Source organism: Talpa occidentalis, unplaced genomic scaffold (genome assembly GCF_014898055.3).
Source record: "Talpa occidentalis isolate TD23 unplaced genomic scaffold, MPIMG_talOcc4v2.1 talOcc4.7, whole genome shotgun sequence".
NCBI classification, from domain to species: Eukaryota; Metazoa; Chordata; class Mammalia; order Eulipotyphla; family Talpidae; genus Talpa; species Talpa occidentalis.
In genome coordinates, this window is record NW_023605083.1 from 38,678,874 (window position 1) to 38,704,487 (window position 25,614).

The following is a 25,614-nucleotide window of genomic DNA, read 5'->3' on the forward strand; positions in this document are numbered from 1 at the left end:
AAACTAGGTTAGGTGTCCTGCTGTGTACTTTCACTACCTCCTCTAACCCCCTCTTATCACATTGCTTTCTTGAATTTTTATTTGCCCACTCCTTGATCCTACAATCTCCAAGGGAGGACCTGTGTGTTTTTCATGCTGTATCCCTAGGGTCCGGCACAGTATCTGGCATGTGATAACTATTTGAATACTTGATTATTGAATGCAAGACTCAGCTCAAAGGCATTTTTATCCTGAGACCCTTTTGAGTACATTCTCACCAACTGTTCTTCATTCTAGGAGGCAGCTGGAGGCAATGGGGGTCACACAGGCAACAGGGCTACAGCAGGCCCCCAGATGGGCTGCCCCTTCAAGACCTAATCAGTAACAACAATGCAGAGAGAGATGATGCTATCATTTGCTTTGACATCCTGTCATAGTAGCTATGTGCTTTTGACAACCACAGAGGCACCTCTCAGACTGGAGTAATCGGCACTCCTCAAAAAGCCTTTCCTCTAGATTACAGGCATTTGTAGGAGCTATGAGGAATTGTGCTTGTGGTCCAAAAGGCACTGGGTTCCTGAACCCCACATCTTGTGCTATCATTATGTCCACTTTGCTCCTCTGGGGCCCAAAGGCACCATGGGAAGCAATAATAGAATCATGCCTGACCTTCATCTTCAGTGAGCAGTAAAAGGGAGTCTTCTTCTCTGCTCAGTTGCCTCTCTTCACAGTCCAGGATGTGGCTGGAAGAGTTTAAAATGCTGACCTAGAGCCTCCCTGGCGGCGCAAGGGGTTAAGACACAGCACTATGAAGCTATCAGCAGCCACTGTAGCACGAGTTCAATCCCCGGCCAGGGAGCCTCCCACATGGCGCAGCAGACCTCTCCTGACTGGCCCACTGCTCCCCTCAGCAGTGTACTTCAGTCAATCTGCCTTTTCTGTTCCCCACTCTGTCTCTGGTGAATCCTCTCACCACTCGCATCTGGCCTGCACTCCAGCTCTTGTATGCATAAATCAGTAAATCTGAAAAAAATGCTGACCCATCTGAAATATGGCTTTACACTCCTGTACAACGTGGAAAGTTCTATCTTCCCCTCCTCTCCTCTCTCCTTCACACACACATTGAAAATAAGGAGGCACACACAGGTGGTTCTTTGCTTAGAAGTATGGAGTGTATTTGGAGAGGGTTCTGCCTCACCTGCACTTTAGTGGAAATGATGACAGCCTTTTTTTACCGGATGCAGAGGCTTGGGGACCTTTGAACTCCTTTTTCCTGCACTGGGTATTCTTGTGGAGATCAGTGCTTTCTTTTGAGGTGAGAGCGGAGAAATCCTGGGGTGGATTTCCTGACTGAGTGGTACGAGTCAGGTGAGGCCAGGGCTTGGAGACGCTTTGGGAAAGGCACAGGAGCTGGGAGGTGCTGGAAGGCAGGGTAAGTTGCTGGAGCATCAAAGCAGATCATGCCCCCCTCCTCTGTGGTCTTCTCCGACCTAGTTTCCCTCACTGGGTCTTTGGTGGAGGCCAGTCTCTTCTCTATCTTTTTTGTCATGGATTAGCTGCTGTCTCATCCTTGGAGCCAAGAGTGGGTTCTTTATGCCCTCGCCCTTTTACCTCAGTGTTGCAAATGCTTCATCTTATTTCCCATGGCAGCTTTTGCAGCTTCTGGAAGGATGGAGCTCTAGTAAGTACAGGCTACTTTTACCAGAGCCTTTAGTTCTTAGCCCTAGAAAGTGGGGCCCCTATAAACTGGCCCTGCAAAGTTTGGATTTAAAAAATGTGACCCTTTCAAATGATGGACTTGCAAAATTTGGCCCAGCAAATGATGGTACAAAAGTTGGTCCTACCAGGTCTTGTCCTTTAAGCTCTGGGCACTCCAGATTCACCTTTCTCAGGAATGGTAGTTTGGGTGGGGTCATTTCGCTTGCTCTGTCAGCCTTGCAGATCATTCTTATCTGGTCCTCTTGACCCAAGGAATTCTGGAGGATGCTTTAGGAACTCACAGTGAGGGAGGAACTAGTAGAGGTCCTTACAGGGAGCAGTAAGCAAAGAGGATGAAGAGGGCGGCTCTACAGATCCTCACCATTGCCTACTCACACAAGGGAACCATCTTGGCCAAACAAATTTTACCTGAGAAAGGACCAGGAGATACATTTGGAAAGTCAGAGGCTCTGAGCTTCCTACTGGCCCCTAACCTTGGCCGAGAAAACATTCTGTCTGGTTGGGGAGAGCCTCGCTGCATCTCCTCCTCTGCCATTCACTGCAGCTTTGAGTTTCCCTGGGTCCTGTTTTCTCTGCCATAGGAAGTTGTCCTCCTCCTTGCAGAGGCCTAGGGCTCAGGGCTCCAGGGCTCCTCCAGGCTGGGGCTGTTCACCTTGGTCTCCAGCTGAACACAAAGCACCTGAGTGTCTGCCACATCCCCACTGAGTTGTGAGATATTGAAGGCCCATAGGATTGCTCAGAGTTAGCTTGCTCTGGTTCTATGGCATGACCTTAATCTAACTGCAAGCTCTTCTTTAAGGTGGACTGTTCTGGGGCACATGGGATGCCTGGTGGGTGGGGGAGTTCCTGGAACATTGTTTTCCCTTAGCTATTTAGATTCATAAAAGATGCCTAGGCACAGATATTCTTTATTATTCTTTGTTACCTGGACTCCTTTGTCCAGGAGACTTATGAGACTTCCCAAATGTATCTCCAGGAATTTTCTTTTAAGGTAAAAATTTAGTTTGCCTGGGCTTCCCTGGTGGTGCAAGGGGTTAAGTCTCAGCACTATGAAGCTATCCACAGCTGCTGCAGCACGAGTTTGATCCCCAGCCACAGAGCTACCCACATGGCACAGCAGACCTCTCCTGTCTTGCCCGCTGCTCCTCTCAGCAGTGTATTTCAGTTACTGCCTGTTCTGTTTCCCACTGTCTCTGATGCATCCTCTCACCCTCTGCACCTCTGCTCTGCACCCCCTGCACCTCTGCCTACACCCCAGCTCTTGTATGCATGAACAAATAAAATCCCCCTCCCCAAAGTAACCTATTTAAAAAAAATTTTAGTTTGGCGAAGATGAGTGTTGGAGTAAGTGGGGGGCAGGAGTCTGGCTCTTTAGAGGCACTGTCTCCATTCCCCTGCACTTCAGTCTGCACTGTCTATACCCAGGGTCATTGGCATCTTGAAAGCCTGGCCCAGGATTTACCGTTGCCATTTAGATGAGATTGAGCCAGCAGGCAGGGTCAGGTGCGATCTCTGTGATGGTAGATTGGCTAGTGATTACCAGGGCCCTGCCCTGGGAGAGAGCCACATAATAAAGAGCCAGCAGCCCTGATGGGAAGCCCAAAACTTGCATCCAGTTTCTCAGTGGCTCCCTGAAAAGGCACCCAGGCAGGTGCGGGTCAGAAGAGTCACTGACGGTATCTGGTGAGTCTTGCTGCTATTGGTCAAGCCCTGTGAGTATTTAGGGTAGCACTTCCTGATCAGTTTAGGGGTTGACTGCTGCCTCCACATCTAGCAATGGTGAATCAACTTGCTGGATCAACCACTTACCTCCCTCTGGAGCAGCCCCAAATTGGAAGGGCCCCTGGGTCTCTGGACAGATTGCAGCATGTCTCAGGGCCTATGTAGCACTGCCCTCTGCATCTACAGCGGTCTCTGGACAGCAGCTGGCAAGCCCCGCTGATGCTGGAGGCGTCTTTGCAGCAGGCACCTCTCCAGGGCTTCGTCACGGTTGGCCAGAGTTGGAAAAAGGACGTTGATATGGGCTAGTTGATAGTCAGATAGAAAAGCCCAAATTCAGGAATATGGAAAGAAGGTGGGGAGACTGATGTGGAGGACAATTTAGACAGTATAAATACTAAGGAGAAGTCACTGAAGAAAAAGAAACCAGGGCTCCCTTTTGTGGAGAGATCTCCAAGGGAGACAAAGGGGTGATGGTGCAGAAAAGAAGAACCTTAGAAAAGCAGCTGTGTTGTGCTGCAGATCACACTGACGCTTCAGTGTCCCCCAGGCAACGGACAGAGGTTACTTAGAAGCTGAAAGGTGTTAAGGGTAGAGCCAGAATCACGACGTTTGGGATTTTCTTGCAGTGGTATTTGCTCTGGATCCACAATGGATCCTTCAAAAACCCAGAAAATTTGGGTGTACTGGCTGGCCTCCCACGAGCCCCAAGGTTTAAGCCCATGTTTTCAACAGAGACCTTCCATGTAGCATTCATGATAAACAAATGGCTGTTCTCCCCTAGACTTGGACACTTGCGTGGGCGGGACGGTAGTATGATGTAAGCTGTCACAGGAACTTTTCCATGGCATTTGGGAGCCTTTAGGTGGAGAAATGCGTGCATTCATATGCACACATTAAAGATACCTCAGGGACGCAGGAAAAACAGGTGAAGGAATGCATAGCAGTGGAGTTTTGTTTTTTTTTTAGGTGTGTGAGCTACAGAGAAAAAGGGAATCAGTATTCAAAGGCTGCTAACCTTGTTTCTCCAGAGCACGTGGTGTGTCACTCTTCTTGTCCTCTTGGCTCACAGCAGTCCGAGTCGCCTCCAGACTTGAAGACAGAGCTCCTGTGTCACCAGACACGTTTGGTACTTGAAGTCCCTGCCCTGCTGGGGATGTTAGACCCAGTCATGGATGCTGACTGCACCAGTTGTTGGGGCAGCTGACTGGGTTAAGGATTTCTTGTCTGTTATTGGGACACCTTGGAGATTGCAGGTAGAAAAGGAAGTTCTTTGGAGTGTGGGGAATCCTGTTTTTTTCTCAAGAGACACATTAGCCATGGCCATGCTGTCTAGACAAGGGGAGCCCTGAGGGGGCCCCACTGAACAGAGGGAGGTCAGGCTCCCACCCTCCAGCAGATGCTTGATGTCCAGAGCCACAGCATTGCAGGTGTTGCAGCAGGGATCCGCACACAGGAGCCGCCGCACTCCTCCCTCCCGAGGAAACCAGTCCTGGCTGGAAGGGAAACACGCCAGCCATTACCGATGGGGTGACGTCTGCACGTCTGCCTGCTTGGGCGCGTGGGCTCTGGAGATTGGCCCTGCCCTGCCCCAGACCTGGGCTCTACACTCCCAGCATGTCTGAGCCACTCTTTTCAGGAAACTTTAGGCAGCACAGGGATGGCTGGTGAGGGCCTGGGGCTTGTGGGCGTGGCCGCAGGGAGGGAGCTAGGGAGCACAGGGCCCCAGAGCCTGGGGGATGAGTCCTCTGTGGCCCTGCTGACAAGCTGAGCCAGCAGAAGGGATCCAGGGACATGGGGGAGTCAGCGAGTAGCTGATGGGGCATCTCCAGGATCGTCACTGGGTACACCCAGAGCCATGCACGTTTGGGGCTGAGAGGCCACAGCCTGCTGCTCAGTTCCCAACACGAGGGAAATGAGTTCCTGGGGGGAACTCTGCATCCTGTGGCCAGTGCTGTGTCCTCAACACCGCCTGAGAGCCAACCCCATTCTCTGTGGACCTTAAGCAGAGGCTAGAGTGACAGGGTCCTGTCTGAGTGCCGTCCCAGGAAGTGACTTCACTGGCGACAGAACCAGAGCAGGTGATGGCAGCTGATGCGGCCAGAGTCCCGGGGACTGTGCCTGAAAGGGTGTTGCTGTCAAGAGACTATGAGGGTGGTGGCTTCTGTCTGCGCTTACTTAACTCCTTCTGTGGGGAGTGCAAACCCATGTAGAGCTGCTTGTTAATTACATGCCAGTCAGATCCTGGATTCCAGGCCTGCTGTGTCCCTGTCCAGAGCAGAAGTGCACACTCCCCCCTCTGAGACGTCTCATCCCCGTGCCCTGGCTGCCTTCACAAGCCGCGCTCCAGCCTCTGCTGTGTCTCACCTCCTCCCAGCTTTATCCCTCCCCACCCCTGCCCCAGACTGAGCTGAGAAATCAGCACAGGCCATGTGGGTGCTGGAGGACTGCAAAGAGCCAGGGATCACCTTTTCATGACAGAGAGCAGCTCCCTCGGCTTCTCAGCTTCTTTCCTGGAACACCCCCTAGCTGAGAAACCAGGAGACAGTGTCACTGGAGCAGGTGAGGATCGGGGATGCCCAGAGGCCTTTGCAGCAGGGGGGGCTGAAATCCCAGCAGGCACTGTGTGAGGCACATCTGTGCACAGAGGAAGGGGTTTCAAAGCGCTCCCCACCCATCCCATTTGCTGCTCTCAGGGCCACTGCCTGGGGCCCATTTCATCTGAGCAAGACTGAGGTGCAGTGACTGTCACAGGGTCAGGAGACTAGTAAGTGATGCAGCGAAGGGCTTTTGCCTGCCGTCTTCACCCCTCACCCTTGGGTCAGAATTTTGGAACATTCCCTAGTTCTGACCTCCCACCTCGGAGAATCTTCTGGGAGAATTTGGGAATTGAATCCTTAGGTGGTCAGAGCATCTGGCTCCTGGCAGCTGGGGCCATAGAGGGACAGGATCTGCGGGAACGTGGTCCACACGGAGGGGTTTGGGGAAGAGACTGGCACCTTACCTCTTGATGGTATATCATTAGCTCTTTGTTTGAGTTTCCGGTGACACTTAAAGACAAAAAAAAAAAAAAAAAAAAGAGGGTTTGAAGCTTGGACACCCTTTTCATGTCTAAAATGAGATAAAAACCCATAAATATTTCTCCCCTTTTTTTTTTGTATTTCTAGTTTATACATTCTCTACCCCCGCCGACATTCTACCTTTCTTTATTTCCCCATCATTTCATTTTTCTTGGTCTTATTTAGGATTCACTTTGAGGCTCTTTCATACTCTATACCCCCCTCCCCACTTCCCTGAATAAGTTCTGCAGGAGATCAGAATGAGACGGGAGTAATAGTGGAACAGATTAAAGGGTGGGTAGTCAAGTAGCCAAAAAGGCCCTAAATGTCTGCCAAGCAGAAGAATCATCCACGTTTGGAGCTGTTCTGGGATACAGTGAGGAAACTCCTATATAAAAAAAGCTTGGGTTCAGGTTAACAAGAGACAACGAGGGAAAATAATCTCCTTATTTGAGGCTTAATCAGTTTAGTCATAGTCACGATGTTTCCCTACCCGGCAACAGCTTCTGTTATATTCCAATTTAGTTACTTGGCGGCCCTTTGTCACTCGCCAAGTAATGAATGCAATAATGATGACAGAGCCGAGTGCACAAGGGATAGCCAACATTCCACAGAATAAAGGTAGGGCTTAACATAATCTAAACTCCCTAGCCATCCCTCTTCCTAGGCTTTCAAGATCTTGGAACCTAATGCCTCAAAGTTCTAGATCTTGTCATATCTGCCTCACTGAGGGTGGAACCAGGCCACCAGCCTGCATCACAAAGCCCTCCTGTTTCACAAGGTGGGCGCAGGACCTAGCTTTATCTATATGGGAGAGGTTCATGTGATCCAGTGATCAGATGAGGGGTCCGTTTATCTTATGGTTGTAAAGCCTGGATCTAAAGGCACCAAGGCCCTGCTCTCTCTATTCCCTGTACCCGGATGACTCCACTCTCTCCTTTACGATAACAGTCTGCCCTCCATGCTGCTGCCGTACTTCTCAATCTCCCATTAGCCTGACCTCTGGCCCCAGGCAAAACAATCAAATTCAGCACACTTTCCACCTGCTCCAACCAGGCCACCATTTACCAGTTAACCCACTGTCATTAAAACCAATTGCTGCAAACTCCTGTCTAGTGTCTCCCCTAGCCCTTGCTCATCTGTCTCTGAGTGATTGTTAGAGCCAAAAACAATTGTTTTTTTTTTTTTCCAGAGTTGATCTTTAGTATAGATTTCTTTATTGACTTGGTTCCCATTGATGGAGGTGGCTTGTGTGGACAGGTCAGCGGATCAGTGTCTTCCTAAACCAGGACACACACATGGTAAGCATCCTCATTTTCAGTCATGGTTCATAGTGAACAGCAAACACGGGATGAAGCATGTCAAAAGCCTCTGTGGATTCTGGAGGGCCACACAGCTGTAAAGGATTCACACTCATTTGCTTCTAGAAGACTTGCTAAAGCCTGACCTTGTTTCCATGATAATGCTGTAGTGCCACAATTATTGTAACACTAGAAATTCCTCAGGAAACTGTTGACAGGTATTGAAACATATGTACCATGATTTAATCATAGCCCCCAAAAGAAAAATTCTCACAGACATGCCCTAAAAATGAGCTTTACTCAAAAATAATTTAAAAAAATATTTATTTATTTATGCATACAAGAGCTGGCGTAGAGGCCAGAGGTATGGGGGGATGAGAGAAGTAACCAGAGATGGAGTGAGGAGCAGAACAGGCTGAGTGGCCGAAGTACACTGCTGAGGGGAGCAGCGGGCAAGTCAGGAGAGGTCTGCCATGCCATGTGGGTTTCTCCCTGGCCAGGGATCAAACTCGTGCTGCAGTGACTGCAGACAGCTTTATAGGTTGCGTCTTAACCCCTTGCACGGCCAGGGAGACCCTTTACTCAAAATTTTACTGAACACCTTAGAAAGGCCAAGGTCCTGGGGCTTGGGAAGCATCATTGCTGCCATTCAGTAGCAACATTTTTATATGTGTGCATCTTAATGTCCAAGACTACAATTTTGAGGGCGTTGAACACGCAGCCCTGGCAGTGTCAGGCAACAAGGCCACCAGTGCTCACACAGTGGGCATTACCCTGTGAGACGTGTAGCAGGCAGTCAGAGCCACTAGAGGGCAGCACCTGCCCACCCAATGCTACAGCCCCTTCCTGACAAAAACTTTAAAAGGTATACTTTCAGTGGTTCACCATCCTGGCTTTATATCACAATCAGTGGAAAGCTTGTGAAAACAGATATCCTGGTCTCACCCTGGACTTAATGAATCATAATTTCTATGGGCAGGGTCCAGCAATATATATATTCAATAAGTATCAAAAATAACCCTTGAGAGCACTGGGTTCTGGGTGTGTATCTGGGAGCAACTGGCCTAAAAGAGCACTACATTCCTCTTCTCCCCATATTTTTTAAAACAGTAATATATAGTTAACATTGTATTTGTTTAAAATGTACAACATAATTACTTTACATATACATCAAAATGATTACCACAAGTATAGTTAGCATCTTACATCTCACAGTGACAAATTCTTTTTCTTGTGATGGTACTTTTAATGTCTACTCTCTTAGCAATTTTTTTTTTTAAGATTTATTTATTTATTTATACAAGCACTGGGTACAGTCAGAAGCGCGGGAGGGTGAGAGAATTCACCAGAGCCAGAGCGGAGAGCAGAGCAGGCAGACTGATGAAGTACACTGCTGCGGAGAGTAGTGGGCACGGCAGGAGAGGTCTGCGCACCATGTGGGACCCTTGCCCGTTAGCCGGGGATCGAAGTGGCACTGCAGAAGCTGTGGGCACCTTTGCAACCCAGTGCTCAACCGCTGCGCCACCAGGGAGACCCTTAGCAACTTTTAAATATGCAACACAGTACTGTTAACTCTAGTCACCATGCCGATGTCAACATTAGACCCCCAGACTTTATTAATCTTATAACTGGGAGTTTGTTCACCCATTTTGCCCCCAATCCTGCCTCTGGTAACTATGAATTTGTTCTCAGTATCGATGAGCTCAATTTCATTTCTTTGTTTAGATTCCACATACAAATGAAATCATATTTGTCTTTCTGTAACTGATTTATTTCACTTAGCATAATGACCTCAATATTTATCTATGTTGTTACAAAAGCTTTATTTGATGTAATTAGAGTTGCACTTATTTTTGCTTTTGTTGACTTTGCTTTTGAGGTCAAAAAGAAACAAAAAACACCACCATTGCCATGACTGATGTCAAGGAGCTTAATCCTATGTTTTTATCTAGGAGCTTTATGATTTCAGGTCTTCAAGTCTTCATTCCATTTTGAGTTAGTTTTTGTGTATGGTCTAAAAAGGAATCCAGTTTTATTTCTTTTGATGTAACTGCCCAGTTTTCCTGACTCTCTCTGTGTGTGGGTGTGTGTGTGTGGGTGTGGGTGTGTGTGCGCGTGCGCGCACATGCGTGTGTTTAACAAGGAATTGACTTGTGATAATGGAGACTGAGAGTTCCAAAATGTGCCATCTATCAACTGGATACCAGGAGAGTCAGTGGTGTAGTTCCAGATTAAGTTTAGAGAAGATTGATAACCCAGCACGAGACAGGCAGACAGAACCAGTTCTCCCTTACCCTGCCACCTTTTGTTCTATTCAAGCCTCTAATGGATTGGATGAGGTCCACCCACATTGGGTAAGGTAATCTGCATTTCTCAGTCTACCAATTCAAATGTACTTTCATCCAGAAACTTTCTCATAGACATACCCAGAATAATGTTTAGCCAAGTATCTCGGCATCTCATGTCCCAGGCAAGTTGACACATAAAATGAACAATCATATCCTCCAACTTTATTCTTTTCAAAGTTGATTTTGCTACTCAAGAGCTTTGTGCTACCATATAAATTTTAGAATCAGATTATAGTGTCAACAAAAGTCTACCAGGATTGTGTTGGATCTGAATCAGTTTCGGGGAAAATGCTGTCTTAATCTTAAAATGTCCATCTGACCCATGAGTAAGGTATATTTTTTCACTTACGGGATCTTTAAATTTCCTTGGAAGTATTTTGTACTTTTCAATGTATAAGTCTCTCACATCTTCTCATAGATTTATCCCTACATTAATCATATTTTTGGTAAATGGTATTTTTCAAAATTTCAATTTCTGACTGTTGCAAGTACATAAAAATCCAATTGATTTTTGTTCATTGTATCCTTTAACCGTACTTAGTTCATTTATTAGTTCTGATAGCTTTTTAATAGATTCCATTATATTTTCCAGTCATACTATTTGCAAATTAGGCAATTCTGTTTTTCTTTTCTTGCCTGATTAAACTGGCCAGAACCACGAGTGCAAAGTTGAAAATAATTGTTGAGAGTAGACCTCCTTGCTTTTTCCCTAATCTTGCAGCAGAAAGCATTTGCTCTCTCATTATTAGCATGTAGGATTTTTTAAATAGCTATTCTTTATCAGTCTGAGGAAGTTCTCTTCTATTTTAAGCTTGCTAACAGTTTTTATGAGGAATGGATGTTTACTTTTATCAAATATTTTTTCTGCATCTGTTGAGTTGATCCTATGGTTTTCCTTTTGAGTTTGTTAATATGGTGAATTCCAATGATCAGTTTTTGAGTGTTAAACCAACCCTTTATTCCTGGGATAAAGTCTCTTGATCATGATGTACTATACATATACATATCTTATAGGTATTATGCAAATATATTGTTTGATTTGTTTGGCAAATATTGTTAAGAATTTTGCATATGAAGAATATCAGTATTCTGCATATGAAGAATAACAATATTCCTGTATTGTCTTTACCTAGATTTTGTGTCAAGGCAATGCTGGCATCAGTGAGTTAAGGGCCTCCCCTGGTGGTGGCACAGCGGTTGAGCGCTGGGCTGCGAAGCTGCCCACAGCCTCTGCAGCACTGGTTTGATCCCGGGCCGTGGGGGAGGGTCCCATGTGGCGCGCAGACCTCTCCTGCTGCCCGCTGCTCCCCTCAGCAGTGTATTTCGTCAGTCTGCCTGTTCTGTTCCCTGCTCTGGCTCTGGTGAATTCTCTCACCCCCTCCTGCACTTCTGACTGTACCCAGTGCTTGTATGAATAAATAAATATTAAAAAAAAAAAAAACAACAGTGAGTTAAAAAGTTTTTTTTTTCTCTTCAGATATGTGGAAGAATTTGTATATAACTGGAATTATTTTTCCCTTAAATGTTTATTGGAGTTGGGCCTCCCCGGTGGCGCAGCAGTTGAGCGCTGGGTTGCGAAGCTGCCCGCTGCCTTTGCGGCGCCGGTTCTATCCTCGGCTGCTCCCCGGCCACTGGAGGAGGGTCCCACATGGCGCGCAGACCTCTCCTGCCGCCCGCTGCTCCCCTCAGCAGTGTACTTCAGTCCTTCTGCCTGCTCTGCTCCCCGCTCTGGCTCTGGTGAATTCTCTCACCCTCCCATGCTTCTGACTGTACCCAGTGCATATATAAACAAAACAAACAAATAAATATAAACATGCCTCTATTAAAAAAAATGTTTATTGGAGTTAACTAGCAAAACAATATGGGACTGCAGTTTTCTTTGTCACAAAGCTTTTTGGGATAAGATTTTAACAACTACTCTTTAAATAACTATAAAGCTATTTAGGGTATCTATTTCTTCTTAAGTAGGTTTTGATAGTTTGTTCTTTCAAAAAAATTTTTTAAAGATTTATTTATTTATGCATAGAACTAGTGTGTAGGCCAGAGGTGTGTGTGTGAGAGAGAGAGAGAGGATTCACCAGAGACAGAGTGGGGAATAGAACAGGTGGATTTACTGAAACGGACTGCTGAGGGGAACAGCAAGCAAGACAGGAGAGGTCTGCTGTGCCATATGTGGGTTAGTTCCCTGACTGGGGATCAAACTTAGGCCGTAGTGGTCATAGTGCTGAGACTTAACCCCTGTGCCAAATTCAAAGAATTTGTCCATTTTATCTAAGCTATCAATTTATGTCTATAAATTTATTATCCTTTTAATATCTGTAAAATTTGTGGTGAGTCACTTCTTTCATTCCTGATATTGGTAATTTGTATATTCTTTCCCCCCTTATTTCCTATAACTTCTCAGAATATGAAAAACTCTGGCCTTGCTGAGGACCCTTAACGCTGAACTTTGATCATGGGTTGGTAACACTACATAAAAATTTCTTAACCAGCTTCCTTGGATTCCCTAAGATGTCCAGAAATGAAATCCATAATATCCTGAAATCTAATCAGATCTTGAGTGTGAGGAGACAAAGTTTCAACAGAGTCTCACCAAGAAGTAGAACAATTTAAGAAACATTACTCTGGCATTAAAACAGCCACAAAGGTCAATGAAACAGAATTGAGAGCCCCAAAATAAACCCATGCATTTATCATCAATTAATTTATGACAAAGTAGCCAAGAGTATATAATGGGGAAAAGATAATTTCAGTTAAGAAAAGAGCTCTCATGAATATGTGTGTGTTTTTGTGTGTGTGTGTGAGAGAGAGAGAGAGAGAGAGAGAGAGAGAAACACTGACTGACTAGGTTGACAGCAAAACACCCATAAAATTCAAAGCAATTTCTGCGGATATTATGAAAAAAACCCTCATATAGTAGGTGAGTTTGGCCATCTCTGGCAATGACCTAACCTAGACAATGAATTGTAAGAGGGGGTTAAGCATTCAGGAACACAAGGCAAAAAGGAAACTAGCTTTGAGCAAAATTACTAGTGCCAGGACCTGTACACACATCACCTCCTTCAGCCCTTACCACCGAGACCCAAGTATTATCATCCTATTTATATATAAGGAAACAATCATCGAGAAGTAAATTAACTAGTCCAAGGTCACACAGAACAACTTAGTGATGGATAAAAAGTCTCCAAACTCCACTAAACTTGCAACCTTCATTTCCTCAAGTGAAAAGGATATAGATACCCAGTGTAATAAGATGATGCCTGAAATTGCAGACTACTCACATGTCTAGTAATTGTGAAAAGAAGGGCCACAGTAAGAAAAGGAATCAAAAAAACAGGAGCCAAGGAGCAAGGCTAAGTCCAAAAGTCTCCAATCACCCAGGTACACTTGCGCTCATCAGGTGTGTCCCCTAGGGACAATGAGCAGCAGGTTGTCACAGCACAGTGACATTACCACCTGGGAGTGTCCCATTCACATTCCTGGCTTGACTTTATTTTCCCTATTTTGACTACAGCCTCATCAAGTACCTTCTGTCCTGAATGTAGCTTTCAATGTAAATAGGCCTATAAAGAGAAAGTTCTGACCAGCCAGGTCCTTTGGATTATGCTTCCTGGTGTAAATTAGTAAGTTAGCATTCTGATGCCTCAGACTCTTGTCAGTTTAATTACAACTGGTTTCTCCTGAAGAAATCAGTTGGCTCAGAGAACATTGACAAGATGGAGTCTTTCTACTTGTAGAAAGACTGACTCCTACTTCTCTTCTCTTTGTTCCCCCTAGTTAGTCTCCGCCCTTCTGAGTAGCTACCATGGCTGCTGCAGTGACCATAACCCCAGCCTCCTCCTCCTCCATTGTTCAGTAGAAGCTGCTTTCCTCTTGTGTGCCTCAGTTTTCTCCTGCTAGCATTAAGTAGTATCTCATAAAGGCTATTATTGAATAAAGCATGGGGGGGATAGAGGATGTGACTGTTATCTTGAAACAAATCCTAATAACTTAAAAATTGCATGTTTTTAGCCTAGTAGGAAATAGGTAATTATACAAAACTACTTAAAATGTCTTGGCACGTGCCTGGTACAGATAAACTGCTATATAAATTTCCTATAAACGGGAGAGAGATTATTTTTGGCTGAAGTGATCTGGGAAAGATGACATTTAAGCTGGTGCTTGAGGCAGAGAGATTTTATTATGTGGTTACAGGAGTGATCCGAACGCAGGAACCAACATGCAGGAGGCTGGGGTGTCTCTGTGTAATAATATGTGGCGATAACAGAAGGATTCTTGAAATATTTATTTTACTCTGGGTACATTTTATTTTGTATATATTCAGTCTCAGGGAAGTGGGGTTTAGATTTCATTTTGGTCTCTGTGTGGAAACCGAGGTGTGGTTTCTCCTTGCGCGCATACTCTTCTGCATCACGTGGACATGGACTGTGGCGATGGGTCTCCTGAATCTGACCATATGTGTTTCTAGGTATAAACGTGTGTGGGTGCATTTCTCTCCAGATTTTTTTGGTCTTTGTGGGTGTGCACATGCAGTCCTGAGGGAGAGAAGGAAAGAAGAATAATTACAGGGAGGAGAACGAAGAGAAAGGAAGAAGTTATTGTGGGGAGCCCTAATGTGAAACTAAGCCCTAATGTGAAACTAATGGGCATCATTAGTTTTTTTGGTGTCAGATTGCTATTGGGAAGATTTTTATTGGGAAGATTTGTGGAAGGGCGGGGGGGCAGGAGGGGCGGGGGGGGCAGGAGGCGGGGCGGGCAGGAGGGCGGGGCGGGGCGGGGCGGGGCGGGGCGGGGCGAGGCGGGGCGGCCAGGACAGAGGAGCAGCAGGCACAGAGAGAAGAGACCTGCGCTCTAGCTCCATGCCCCCTTCTGGGGGCTAACTCCCACGCTCCTTGCGGGTAGCTCCCTGGCCGGGGCTTGAACTCAGGTCGCAGCGGTGATGAGCGCTGAGACTAACCCCTAGGCCATCCTGGAGGCCCCGCCAGGGCCTTCGTTAAATGGAGCCTTTAACCTTTATTAGGAGGCTTCAGGAGAACTACTGACAGCTGCTTCTCCAGCAAGTCAGAGGAGACTACGGCTGCCCTGCCCTTCCTTTCCCTTCCCTCAGTGATCATCACTGTCTCCTCCTAGGGCCCCTGGGCGCTGAGGGAAGATGGCTTTCAGCAGCACCTCCATGTCTTCATCGGTGACAAGAGGGGGCAAAGTATGGGGATTTTTCAAGTCTAAAGTATTTTTCATTGATGAATCAGAAGAAAAACCTACACAGTTCAGAAAGTAATCAGGATTGTACTGATCCTGAAAGATTTCTTTGGTGATGATCGTGTGTAAAATCAATATTTAGAAGTTTCTAGAGATTTAAGTATGCAGACTTCTGATGTCCTCATAGAATAATGAATGCTCTTAGCGAGCTGAAGAGACTCAAAAAAAAAAAGTAAATAATCCAGTCACAAAATGGGCAGAAGAGATAAAAAGGAACTTCTCCAAAGAGGAAATGCAAATGGCCAAAAGGCATATGAAAAAATGTTCAGCATCACTTGCAAGCAGAGAATTGCAAATCAAAACTACCATGAGATACCACCTTACACCAGTGAGAATGGCACATATTAAAAAAACTAGCAACAACAAATGTTGGCGAGGGTGTGGAGAAAAAGGAACTCTCCTGCACTGCTGGTGGGAGTGCAAACTGGTCCAGCCACTATGGAGAGCTGTGTGGAGATTTCTGGACCTACTAAACATAGAGCTTCCATAGGATCCAGCAATTCCACTCCTAGGTATTTACCCAAAGGACACAGATACATTAATTCTAGAGGGCACCTGCACCCCTATGTTTATAGCAGCACTGTTTACAATAGCTAAGCTTTGGAAACAACCCAAATGCCCAAAAATAGATGACTGGATCAAGAAGATGTGGTCCATATACACCATGGAATATCACTCAGCATTCAAAAAAGACAAACTCATGCCATTTGCAGCAACATGGATGGAGCTGGAAGGGATCATGCTCAGCGAAATAAGCCAGAAAGAAGACGAAAAACACTGGATGGTCTCACTCATAGCAGGAATTTAGAAACCAGCAAAGCACCTGTAGTCCATGACCTCAGTCTATCCTTTGCACTTGTTTTCTTCACGTTGTATAGAAGAAATGGATTAAGTAGAAGAAGCCATACATTTCTGGGCATTAAAGAATAGTTTGAGTGGTTGTTCAGAATCATCTTGGAAGGTGCAGTGATTTATCTCTCCATATCCTCCAGATATTTCTTAGCTCGTAAGTGTCTTCTAGTACCACCGTCTCTTCTCCCATCAGCATACACTCTGTTTGCCTTCCTTGCTCCTAGAAGCTGCCCAAGGATATATGACAATATTCCAAGATCTTTCCAGGCCCTCCATGGATGGCAGTGGTTTCATATCACGCTTAAACAATCTCCTGAGGTTGTGACCTTTCCCAGCTTGGGGGATCATCCACAGACCATGGCTGTACTCCCTGCTCCGACCTGATGCTCTCCTCAGGATCGCGAACACAATGCCCTAGGGACACCAGGTGACTGCAGGTCTCCAGCATCACATCCGGGTACAGGGTCCTCTGAGCTTCACTCAGGCACTGCCACTCCTCCCAGGTGAAGTTCACAGCCACGTCTTCAAATGACACCGTCCCTTCTGAGGGAACATTTCTCATCTCAGGGCCGGCAGCCTCTGGGCGCCCCAGCGCTAGCGGAGGCGCCGGAACTTCCGGACGGGCCCGCATCATTAGTTTTCAAGTAGCTGGTAACTGATTGTCCTGTTGACCTCAGAAGACTTTTTCTAATAATACAAGATTTATTGGTAAAAGGCTAGTTTCAAAATGTCATCGTTCACTCATAGCATTTTATCTCCTTTCTTTTTGTTTGTCCTTCTTTTGGGGGAAAAGACGTCCTGAACAAGCTCCACTAAGAGGTTTTATGGACCCCACCCCACCCAAGACCAAAGAGAACCAACACACCAGGGACTGCAAATCCCATAATGTCATTGCCACGGAAGGGAAGGGTGCTGGGACCTGAGTGTGGAGTGAAGCAGCCAGGTTTGGTATATAACCACACATGTGGGCCTTGGGGGGGCCTTAGTATTTTGTCCACTGGCCTTCAGTGTACTATTGGGGTTCCAGCTCAGCAGAACTGGTAGGATTCATTCACTAATTTATCTCTCCCTCTTTCTCCCTGAGTTATTCATTTCTTTATTTTCCCTTTTTGTAAATAAACCCTTTATTACCCATTTTTGTGTGTGCCCGCAGTTGAGTCTTATTATAAGTCCCTTTTAAGCACGCGGGTGAGGACTCACAGCCAGGTCAACCCATTTCACGTTGGGGTTGCCCTGTAACACTTTCTTTCATCCAATTTAGTACACTTTCAAACTATTTAGTTTTCTCTTTCTCTTATAACTTATGAAGTCAAGAATATACCCCATCCATAACTCAGAAACAAAAGTTTTAAATGGGGAAGGAGTACCTCTTTTTGAAAGATATTTTAGGCTCAACCTTAGGTTTTTACCTTCACTGTTACTCTACAGTCACTTTATTCCTCACAAATTTTAATTGGGTGCATATACATATATTAAAGGGCATTATTCTAGTTACTGAAGAAATAGAAAAAATAACTCATATTGTTACAGGGCAGGGAGAGGGGCACCCCAGGACCCCTAACCCTGCCTGCTCTAAATAGGTTCTGACATCCGCCCCATCGAGACAAAACATATAGACTTTCAATGGAAAGGAACTTTAATATAATTAGTGTGCAATACAGAAAAGACAAAGAATATAGGTTCCAAATCAAGAACCTGAAGTAACCCATCCCCTCGTGGGTAAAAGTCCAGCCAAACAGGGCTGGCCCAGAGCAAGGCTGGAAAGCCTACCATGAGTCTGAAAGTTAAGGGTCTAAAAATATAATTTTGCCTATCACATTATACACTTATGAACTCTATAATTATAAGAGTTTTGTAAATTAAGCCCTCTGAAAATATATCCATTATTATAATTTCCTTTATTCTAATATGTAATATATATTAATATATAATGACTGATACAGAAAGTATATTTAAAGAAATAATAGTTCAATAAGAGTTTAATTATTTAAAGAAATACTTGCCTAAATTTAGTGAAAGTTATATGTTTACAATTTCAGAAAGCTCAGTGAACCCCATATAGGATAACCTAAAAGAAAATCATGCCCAGACACATCATAACCAAGCTTCTTCAAACCAGAAATAAAACAGTTGAAAACAATGAGAGAAAAACAGTGTGTTATAGTTTAAATGACCGTGGATTTCTCAAAAATCAATAGGCCAGAAGACAGTTTGACAACATCCTTAAAGTGTTAAGGAAAAAAAAAAGTGACTATCAGCCCACAATATTATGTACAGCTAAAACATTCTTCAGAAAAGAAGATGAACTAAAAACATTCTCATATGAAAAGAAATGAAGAGAATTTGTCACTGGAGACTTGCTCTAGAAAAAAATTATAAAAGAAGTTGTTCAGGCAGAAGGAACCTGATCCCATAAGGAAATTTAACTTCAAGAATTAAGAAAGAACAGAAAGGGCAAATATCAGGGTAAATAGATATCTTTTTACTCTTAAATACTAAATTATGCATGAATATTGAAAGCAATAGTTATAACATTGTGTTTATAGACATAGTACATCAGACTAAAGAGGAAGATTTCGGGATAAAGGGATCTTTGTGGTTGCAAGGCTTCTGGGTTTCAATTGAAGTAATAAAATATTAAATCTAAATAGACAGAGCTAGGTATGTGTATTATAATCATTGGCGCAGCCACTAAAAAATAATGCAAAACTATGTAGTAGAAAAAAAAAGAACAATAGGTAAGTTAAAATAGAATACTAATAAATATGAAAAAGTTCTGAAGATACTAGGAAAGAAGAGCAATTATAGTGAATGTAAATGGTCTATACATACCAGTTAAAACATAGAAATTCTTGGATTTTTAAAATGCCAATCTATATAAAAACAGATAGATACCATACAAATACTAATCAGAAAAAAAACTGTATCAACATCTTCAATATTGGATAAAGTAGACTTTAGAACTAGGAAAATTACCAGCAGTAAAGAGGAAAAATATAGTTGGCAACAACCCAAGAAGACAACAATTTTAAATGTATATACACCTAAGAAAAGAACTTTAGAATATATGAGCAAAAACTAATAGAACTGAAAAGAAAGAGACGACTGCACTAGCATACCTGGAGACTTTAATACTCCTATCTCTGTAATAGACAGAAAATTAGCAAGAACAGAGAAGACTTGATAATACTGTCTACCAACTTTAACCCATTGATGTTTATGGAACACTCCACTCAACAAGAGCAGGTTATACATTCATTTCAAATGTACATTGAATATTAACCAAGATAGACCATATTCTGGGCCATAAAGCATACCTTAACAAGTTTTTAAAAACTGAAATAATAGGGTCTCCTTGGTGGCGCAGGGGTTAAGTCTCCACTATCAAGCTATTACCAGCCACTGCAGCATGAGTGTGATCCTCAGCCAGAGAGCAGACCTCTCCTGTCTTGCCTGCTGCTTCCCTCAGCAGTGCATTTCAGTAGATCTGCCTGTTCTGCTCCCCACTCTCACCGCCCTGAATCCTCTCACCGCCCTGCACCTCTGGCCCACACCCCAGTTCGTGTACACATAAATAAAAATAAATCTTTAAAAAAAAAACACTGAATAAATCTTTAAAACAAATAAAATAAAAACAAACTGAAATAATAGAAAATAAATTGCCTGACCATAACAGAATTAAAGTAGAAGTCAGTAACAGAAAGGTAATAGGAAATTTTCCAAATATTTGGAAATTATAATTGTGTTCATTAAAGAAATCAGAGAAGGCCTAAATAAACAAAGATACATATTAGTTCAAAGACTGGAGAAATTAATATTGTTGACATTTTAATTTTCCCCAAATTGATCTGTATATTCTAAGTAGAATATCGGAGGGTAGATTTGTATAGGAAGGCAAAGAAAGCAAATTACCCAAAACAATAGAGGGAAAGAAGAATAAAATAGAGGGCTACTATGAAGACCTACTGTAGAGCTACAGTAAACAAGAAAGGAGGGGAAGATGGTGTCAGAGGCTTCCTGCTTCACTCCCAGGAGGATGGTCTATAGCCCGGAGGGGAGGGGCACTGTATTCAGGGGACACCATGACTTGGGGCAAAACCAAAGCAACTCCTGGACATTGAAGACCAACACTGACTGACTGTGAGTGACGAAAAGACACAGAGGAAATTCAACTCTGTACAACAAAATGTGGGTGGCAAGAGGTGCCTGGAGATAGTGGCTGAGGAGGAAACCGCAGTTCAACCCCAGTCTCCCATGATAGTGAGAAGGGGAGAGCAGTTTTGTCCATGGGGAGCCAAGTGCTGGTGTGGGCCAGCTGAGCAGGGCCCCAGTGAGGAAGACAGTGCACAGAGGGTGATGCCCTTCCCCGAACCCCCTCGGGACTCCAGCTTTTGTGGTGAAGTTGTGGTGAAAGCTCAGGGCAATGGTGTTGAAAGTCCCTCCCACAGACGGCAGAGATGTCGGCTGGGCAAGCCAGAGAGGAGGCTATCAGTGCAGTGCCACGGCCCCGAACTGCCCCTGCCTGCCACTTTCACCAGTGACTGGACCCCTTCAACCCCTCCCACACCCCAGAAAAAGCAGCTATAGATCAATTCTCTCTGATATACGGTGCCATCTACTGGAAAAGGGGATCCGTGAACACATAGCAACCTAGAAAGCTAATAGTGTGGAGACAGAAAAATACAACAGATGGCACCATGAGTCCTCAAGGGGATATTCCACCACAGAGACAAATCTACTGAAATCAGCCACAGAGCTATGGAAGCTCCTTTCTTCCTGTTAGATACAGAACTCAGCCTTCTGTTCACTCTCTTTGCCCTTTGATCTTTTCGTGTATGAAGATCTCTTTCTGGCAAGTGTTACGTCAATTCAAAGTTCAGCCCTCATAGGAGTATTCCCCTGTGCCCCGCCTTCTCTAGCCCTGGTATAAGGGAAAGTTTGCTTTCCTCCTGGTGGTACAATTGGTCTGCTACTTTGTCTTCTGGTTCAACTGAGCAAGTCAGTCTGTTCAGCTCTAATCCATTCCTGCCTGTCCGTTTCTGATCTTCTGGAATTCACTTGGAATAAACAAACACTACCACCAGAACTCTGAGGCCACCAACCTCCATTATTGTCAGCTCAATGGCCCAGTAGTGCTTTGGTCTTGCTCACAGTGTTCTGAGGCCACACAGGAACTCCTGAACTGCATTCTAGATACAGGTCATTGGGAATCAGCAGAATTATTTTGGAAGCCTTTGTGGATGGTCCCCTATTACCCAGTCTTCCCTCCCCCACCTCCCTGTGAATCATAGAGCTTCCCTTAGGTTCATACCTGCAACAAGCGCAAAGGGATACAGATCGCCCTACTCCCTCTGAAAAAAAATTTTTTAAAGATTTATTTATTTATACAAGCACTGGGTATAGTCAGAAGCACGGGAGGGTGAGAGAATTCACCAGAGCCAGAGTGGGGAACAGAACAGGAGGACTGACGAAATACACTGCTGAGGGGAGCAGCGGGCGTGGCAGGAGAGGTCCGCATGCCATGTGGGACCCTTGCCCTGCAGCCAGAGATTGAACCTGCGCTGCAGAGGCTGCAGGCAGCTTCGCAGCCCAGCACTCAACTGCTGTGCCACCAGGGGAGGCCCTCCCTCTGAAAATTTCTGTGGCATCCTCCCACATCCATACCTCTACTCTCAATAAAAGTGCTTACTTTTACATCATTTGCTCCCTTGGAGGGATTTCCCCTCTATGTTCCTTCTTTTTTTTTTTGTTAAAGATTTTATTTATTTATACAAGAACTGGGGTACAGTTCAGAGGTGCAGGAGGGTGAAAGACTTCACCAGAGACAGAGCGGGGAGCAGACTATGCAGACGGACCGAAGACACTGCTGAGGGGAGCAGCAGGTGAGACAAGAGAGGTCTGCAATGCCATGTGGGTTTCTCTTTGGCTGGCTGGGAATTGAACCTGCACTGCTGAGGCTGTGGACAGCTTCACAGCGCGGCGCTCAACCCGCTGTGCCACTGGGGACGCCCTAAAATATGTTCCTTCTTTAGATGATGACCATACTGGTGGAATCACTGCAGGGGAATAGGATTGGATTTGGGAAACATAGCTGAGGTTAGGTTGTCTGTGGGGGAAAAAATCCACATTAGTTTATTGTCAAAATATTATCTCTGTTTAAATTATGTTTATTGTCTGACTCTACTACAAGAGACAAGTTCCAAGAAACTTGGGATTTTTTTTTTAAGATTTATTTATTTATGCATACAAGAACTGGGGTACAGGCTAGAGGTGCAGGGGTAGGGTGAGAGGATTCACCAGAGACAGAATGGGGAACAGAACACTGACTGAAATACACTGCTGAGGAGAGCAGCGGGAAAGACAGAAGAGGTCTGCCGTGCCATGTGGGTCACCTCCCTGGCAGACCGGGGATCGAACTTATACTGCAGCGGCTGCAGACCACTTCATAGGTTGCATCTTAATCCCTTGTGCCACCAGGGAGGCCTGGGATTTCTTTGTTTTCTTCATTGTGATATCTCTAGCACTGACCTTAGAATCTGTTATGCAATAAATATGTGTGGAAAGAATGAAGAAATAACATAAACCAATAAATGACTGGCTTGTGTTACTGACACTGGGATCCACTGGAGGACTTCGAGCAGGGCATGGTAGCAACCAGATTTGCAATTTATCAAATGTCTTTGTTATGAAGTAAACATTTGTGTCTTCCCTGCCCCCAATTCATATGTTGAAACCGGAACTCCAATGTAATAATGTTAGGAAATGAGACCTTAGGGAGGTAATTAGGATTTGATGAGGTCAAGAGGGTAAAAACTTCATGAATGGGATTAGTGCCCTTACAAGAGTTTTGAGGAGAGCCTGCTTCCCCTGTCATCCATCACCATCTGAGGTTACAGCAGAAAGATAGCTAACCATGGGCCTCCCCGGTGGCACAGCAGGTTGAGCGCTGCGCTGTGAAGCTGTCCGCAGCCTCTACAGCGTGGTTCGATTCCCAGCTGGCCAGGGAGATTCCCACATGGCGCGGCAGACCTCTCCTGTCTCACCCGCTGCTCCCCTCAGCAGTGTTTTTGGTCCTTCTGCCTGTTCTGCTCCCAGCTATCTCTGGTGAATTCTGTCACCCTCCCGTGCCTCTGGCCTGTACCCCGGTTCCTGTATAAATAAATAAATCTTAAAAAAAAAAAAAAAAAAGAAGAAGATAGCTAAACAGAAATCAGGCCCCTCACCAGACACTGAATCTACTGGCAACCCGGAAGTGGACTTACCACACTCCAAACTGTAAGAGATAATTTTATATTAATTATAAGTCACCAGTCTATGATATTTTGTTATAGAAGCTCAAACATACCAAGAAGTCTTCAAGTTGTCAGTCATCATAAGCAGGAGTTTGTATTATCTACCAAATAACAGTTAAATTAACTCTCAAATTTATATGCTGCAATGGGAGAAGTCACTATTGTAAATATTCAAATCCATGAACAGCTACCTGAGGCTGAGGATAGCTGAGGAGACAGCACACCTAAGACAGCCTCCCCCTCTTACATCCTATCTTTTCATCCTCTTCTCCAACACTTGGGTCGTCAGTCAGCCAAACTAGGTAGCCGTTTAACCCTTCTAGAGAATTTCAGCTGAGATCTGGATAACCAGCCCACTCTTGATGTGGTATTTGCATTTCATGCTTAATTTATCTATAACATTACAAATTTCATACTCCTACATTTCTACTGTTATAATCATAATACTATTTTGGTACTTCTCTTTTGCAAGTGAAATTAGCATTTCCATGTAAAATAGAAAAATTGTTGATCATCTTCCTTGTGTCCAGGGGCTTACTCCAAACCTGAAGTTTAGTTTTTCACTTCCGGGGATGATTTGTGCAGGCTTCTCAGTGTACTTAAGTGCTGCTGTGGACTCATGCCTGGGTCTTTTCATGTCAGAGAATGACCTGGTTGACTTTTTCTTTGGTAAGACAGAAGGAATCCAAGATCAGAGATACCACCTGAGAGCTTTTGCTTGACTTATCGCTTGTCCCTTACCCTTATAGAATTTTCCCACAGAAGGGCAGAGCATGGAGGTCACCTTATAAAGAAAGTGCCAGGAATCGTATGGCCAAGTGTGCAAAATACAGAGAGTTTGAGGTTTTATGGCTAGTTTCCATCTCCAGAGCAGAGCCAAGGGGTGTCTCAGGAAAAGGGACAGAAGGAAGCAGAGCCCCAAACACATTTCCATAAAGATCATGGACAGTTCCTTCTGGTATTTATGAAGATTTCTAGTAATTGTGTGATGACTGTCATCCCATGGTATCTTGCCACCACAGAACTGATGTTTTAGACAACACAAAGAAACCAATCTAACATTTTTCAGACAGGGCCAGGGATAATAGAACTTCCCAGGTAACCTTTTTAATGTCTTAAATCTAACACTCTCATTCTAAATTTGAAAATCTAAATATTACTCATTAAATTCCTTTCAGTGTTTTAAGAGTGAGGAATAAACTGAGAATCTGTGTCCCAATTTGAATGTATCTAGGCAAGAACCCAGTCTGGGAAGGCTGTGGCAGTTGGAAAAGATGGCAAGAGGTCAAATTCACAGCCTGTGGAACTCAAAATTAGTTCCCATGTTATCATGGATGGGATTCTGGCTTCCATCTCAATTGACAAGCCCCAAATAACCTAAAAAAATGGTTGTCGTGGGAAGGGTAACTTTCCCCAGGAATCATCTGAAAGGACAACAGTGAGAACCTGATGCTCCTCTCTGCTTCCAACTTGCGCGGCCCAGGGATTCAATCCTGCTTCAGTCTACTCGTTTTGACCTATTCTTTTTTCCACCCGGCCAGTGTTCCTCTCCCTTTGTCTCATCCCTTCAAAGCAGGCTCTGGCGAAGGGAGTTGAGAATGTCTTTATGTGATAGTGCAGCAGGATGGCAGCAATGGGAAAGACTATCAGCAACCCCAAGCTACTCCCAAATGTCAGGAAGTTGAGCCCAATTTTTTCCCATGCTGGGAAATTGTTCTGTAAATACGTGCTGAACAAACTACATACTAGTATATGCTAAGGTAATTTTAAAGGAATAATATTGTAATGGGGCCTCCCTGGTGGCACGAGGGGTTAAGACACAACCTATGAAGCTACCCGCAGCCACTGCTGCACAAGTTTGATCCCCAGCCAGGGAGCTACCCTCATGGCTCAGCAGACCTCTCCTGCCGCACCCACTGCTCCCCTCAGCAGTGTGTTTTGGTCAATCTGCCTGTTCTGTTTCCCTCTCTGTCTCTGGTGAATCCTCTCACCACCCCTCCAACACCTCTGGCCTATACCCCAGTTCTTGTATGCATAAATAAATAAATCTTTAAAAAACAATAATAATATTGTAATGAAATTATGG

General features: G+C 44.7%; 1 protein-coding gene and 1 long non-coding RNA gene across 5 annotated transcripts in view; one reads left to right on the forward strand and one right to left on the reverse strand.

Annotated features, from left to right (window-relative positions):
* LOC129144931 (uncharacterized) overlaps positions 1–25,614 on the forward strand; it is a 126,996-nt gene that overhangs the window by 78,813 nt on the left and 22,569 nt on the right. For 3 of the 4 annotated variants that reach the window (XR_008549772.1, XR_008549770.1, XR_008549769.1), the window contains 2 exons: positions 7,669–7,777; positions 11,259–11,535. This is a non-coding gene — a long non-coding RNA (uncharacterized LOC129144931). Of the gene's footprint in view, positions 1–7,668; positions 7,778–11,258; positions 11,536–25,614 lie in introns of those variants that run through there. The other variant, XR_008549771.1, reaches the window with a different exon arrangement.
* Positions 1,121–7,170, reverse strand: SPATA31F3 (SPATA31 subfamily F member 3). Its single transcript, XM_054689821.1, has 7 exons — positions 6,970–7,170; positions 6,422–6,467; positions 5,886–5,946; positions 4,807–4,913; positions 4,436–4,564; positions 3,508–3,722; positions 1,121–1,641 (listed from the first exon to the last, which is right to left on the reverse strand). Exons 1-6 carry the CDS (start codon positions 7,081–7,083, stop codon positions 3,601–3,603), a joined length of 579 nt encoding a protein of 192 aa, XP_054545796.1. The 5' UTR covers positions 7,084–7,170; the 3' UTR covers positions 1,121–1,641; positions 3,508–3,600.

What these genes read in the sequence shown, in the direction of transcription:
- SPATA31F3 (XM_054689821.1), bottom strand. Translation starts at nt 7,083, where the DNA reads ATGTTGGCTATCCCTTGTGCACTCGGCTCTGTCATCATTATTGCATTC. An exon ending in ATAACAGAAGCTGTTGCCGG is followed by an intron (nt 6,468 to 6,969) that starts GTAGGGAAACAT and finishes TTTGTCTTTAAG; the next exon opens with TGTCACCGGAAACTCAAACA. An exon ending in ACGTGCTCTGGAGAAACAAG is followed by an intron (nt 3,723 to 4,435) that starts GTTAGCAGCCTT and finishes ACTATCAACTAG; the next exon opens with CCCATATCAACGTCCTTTTT.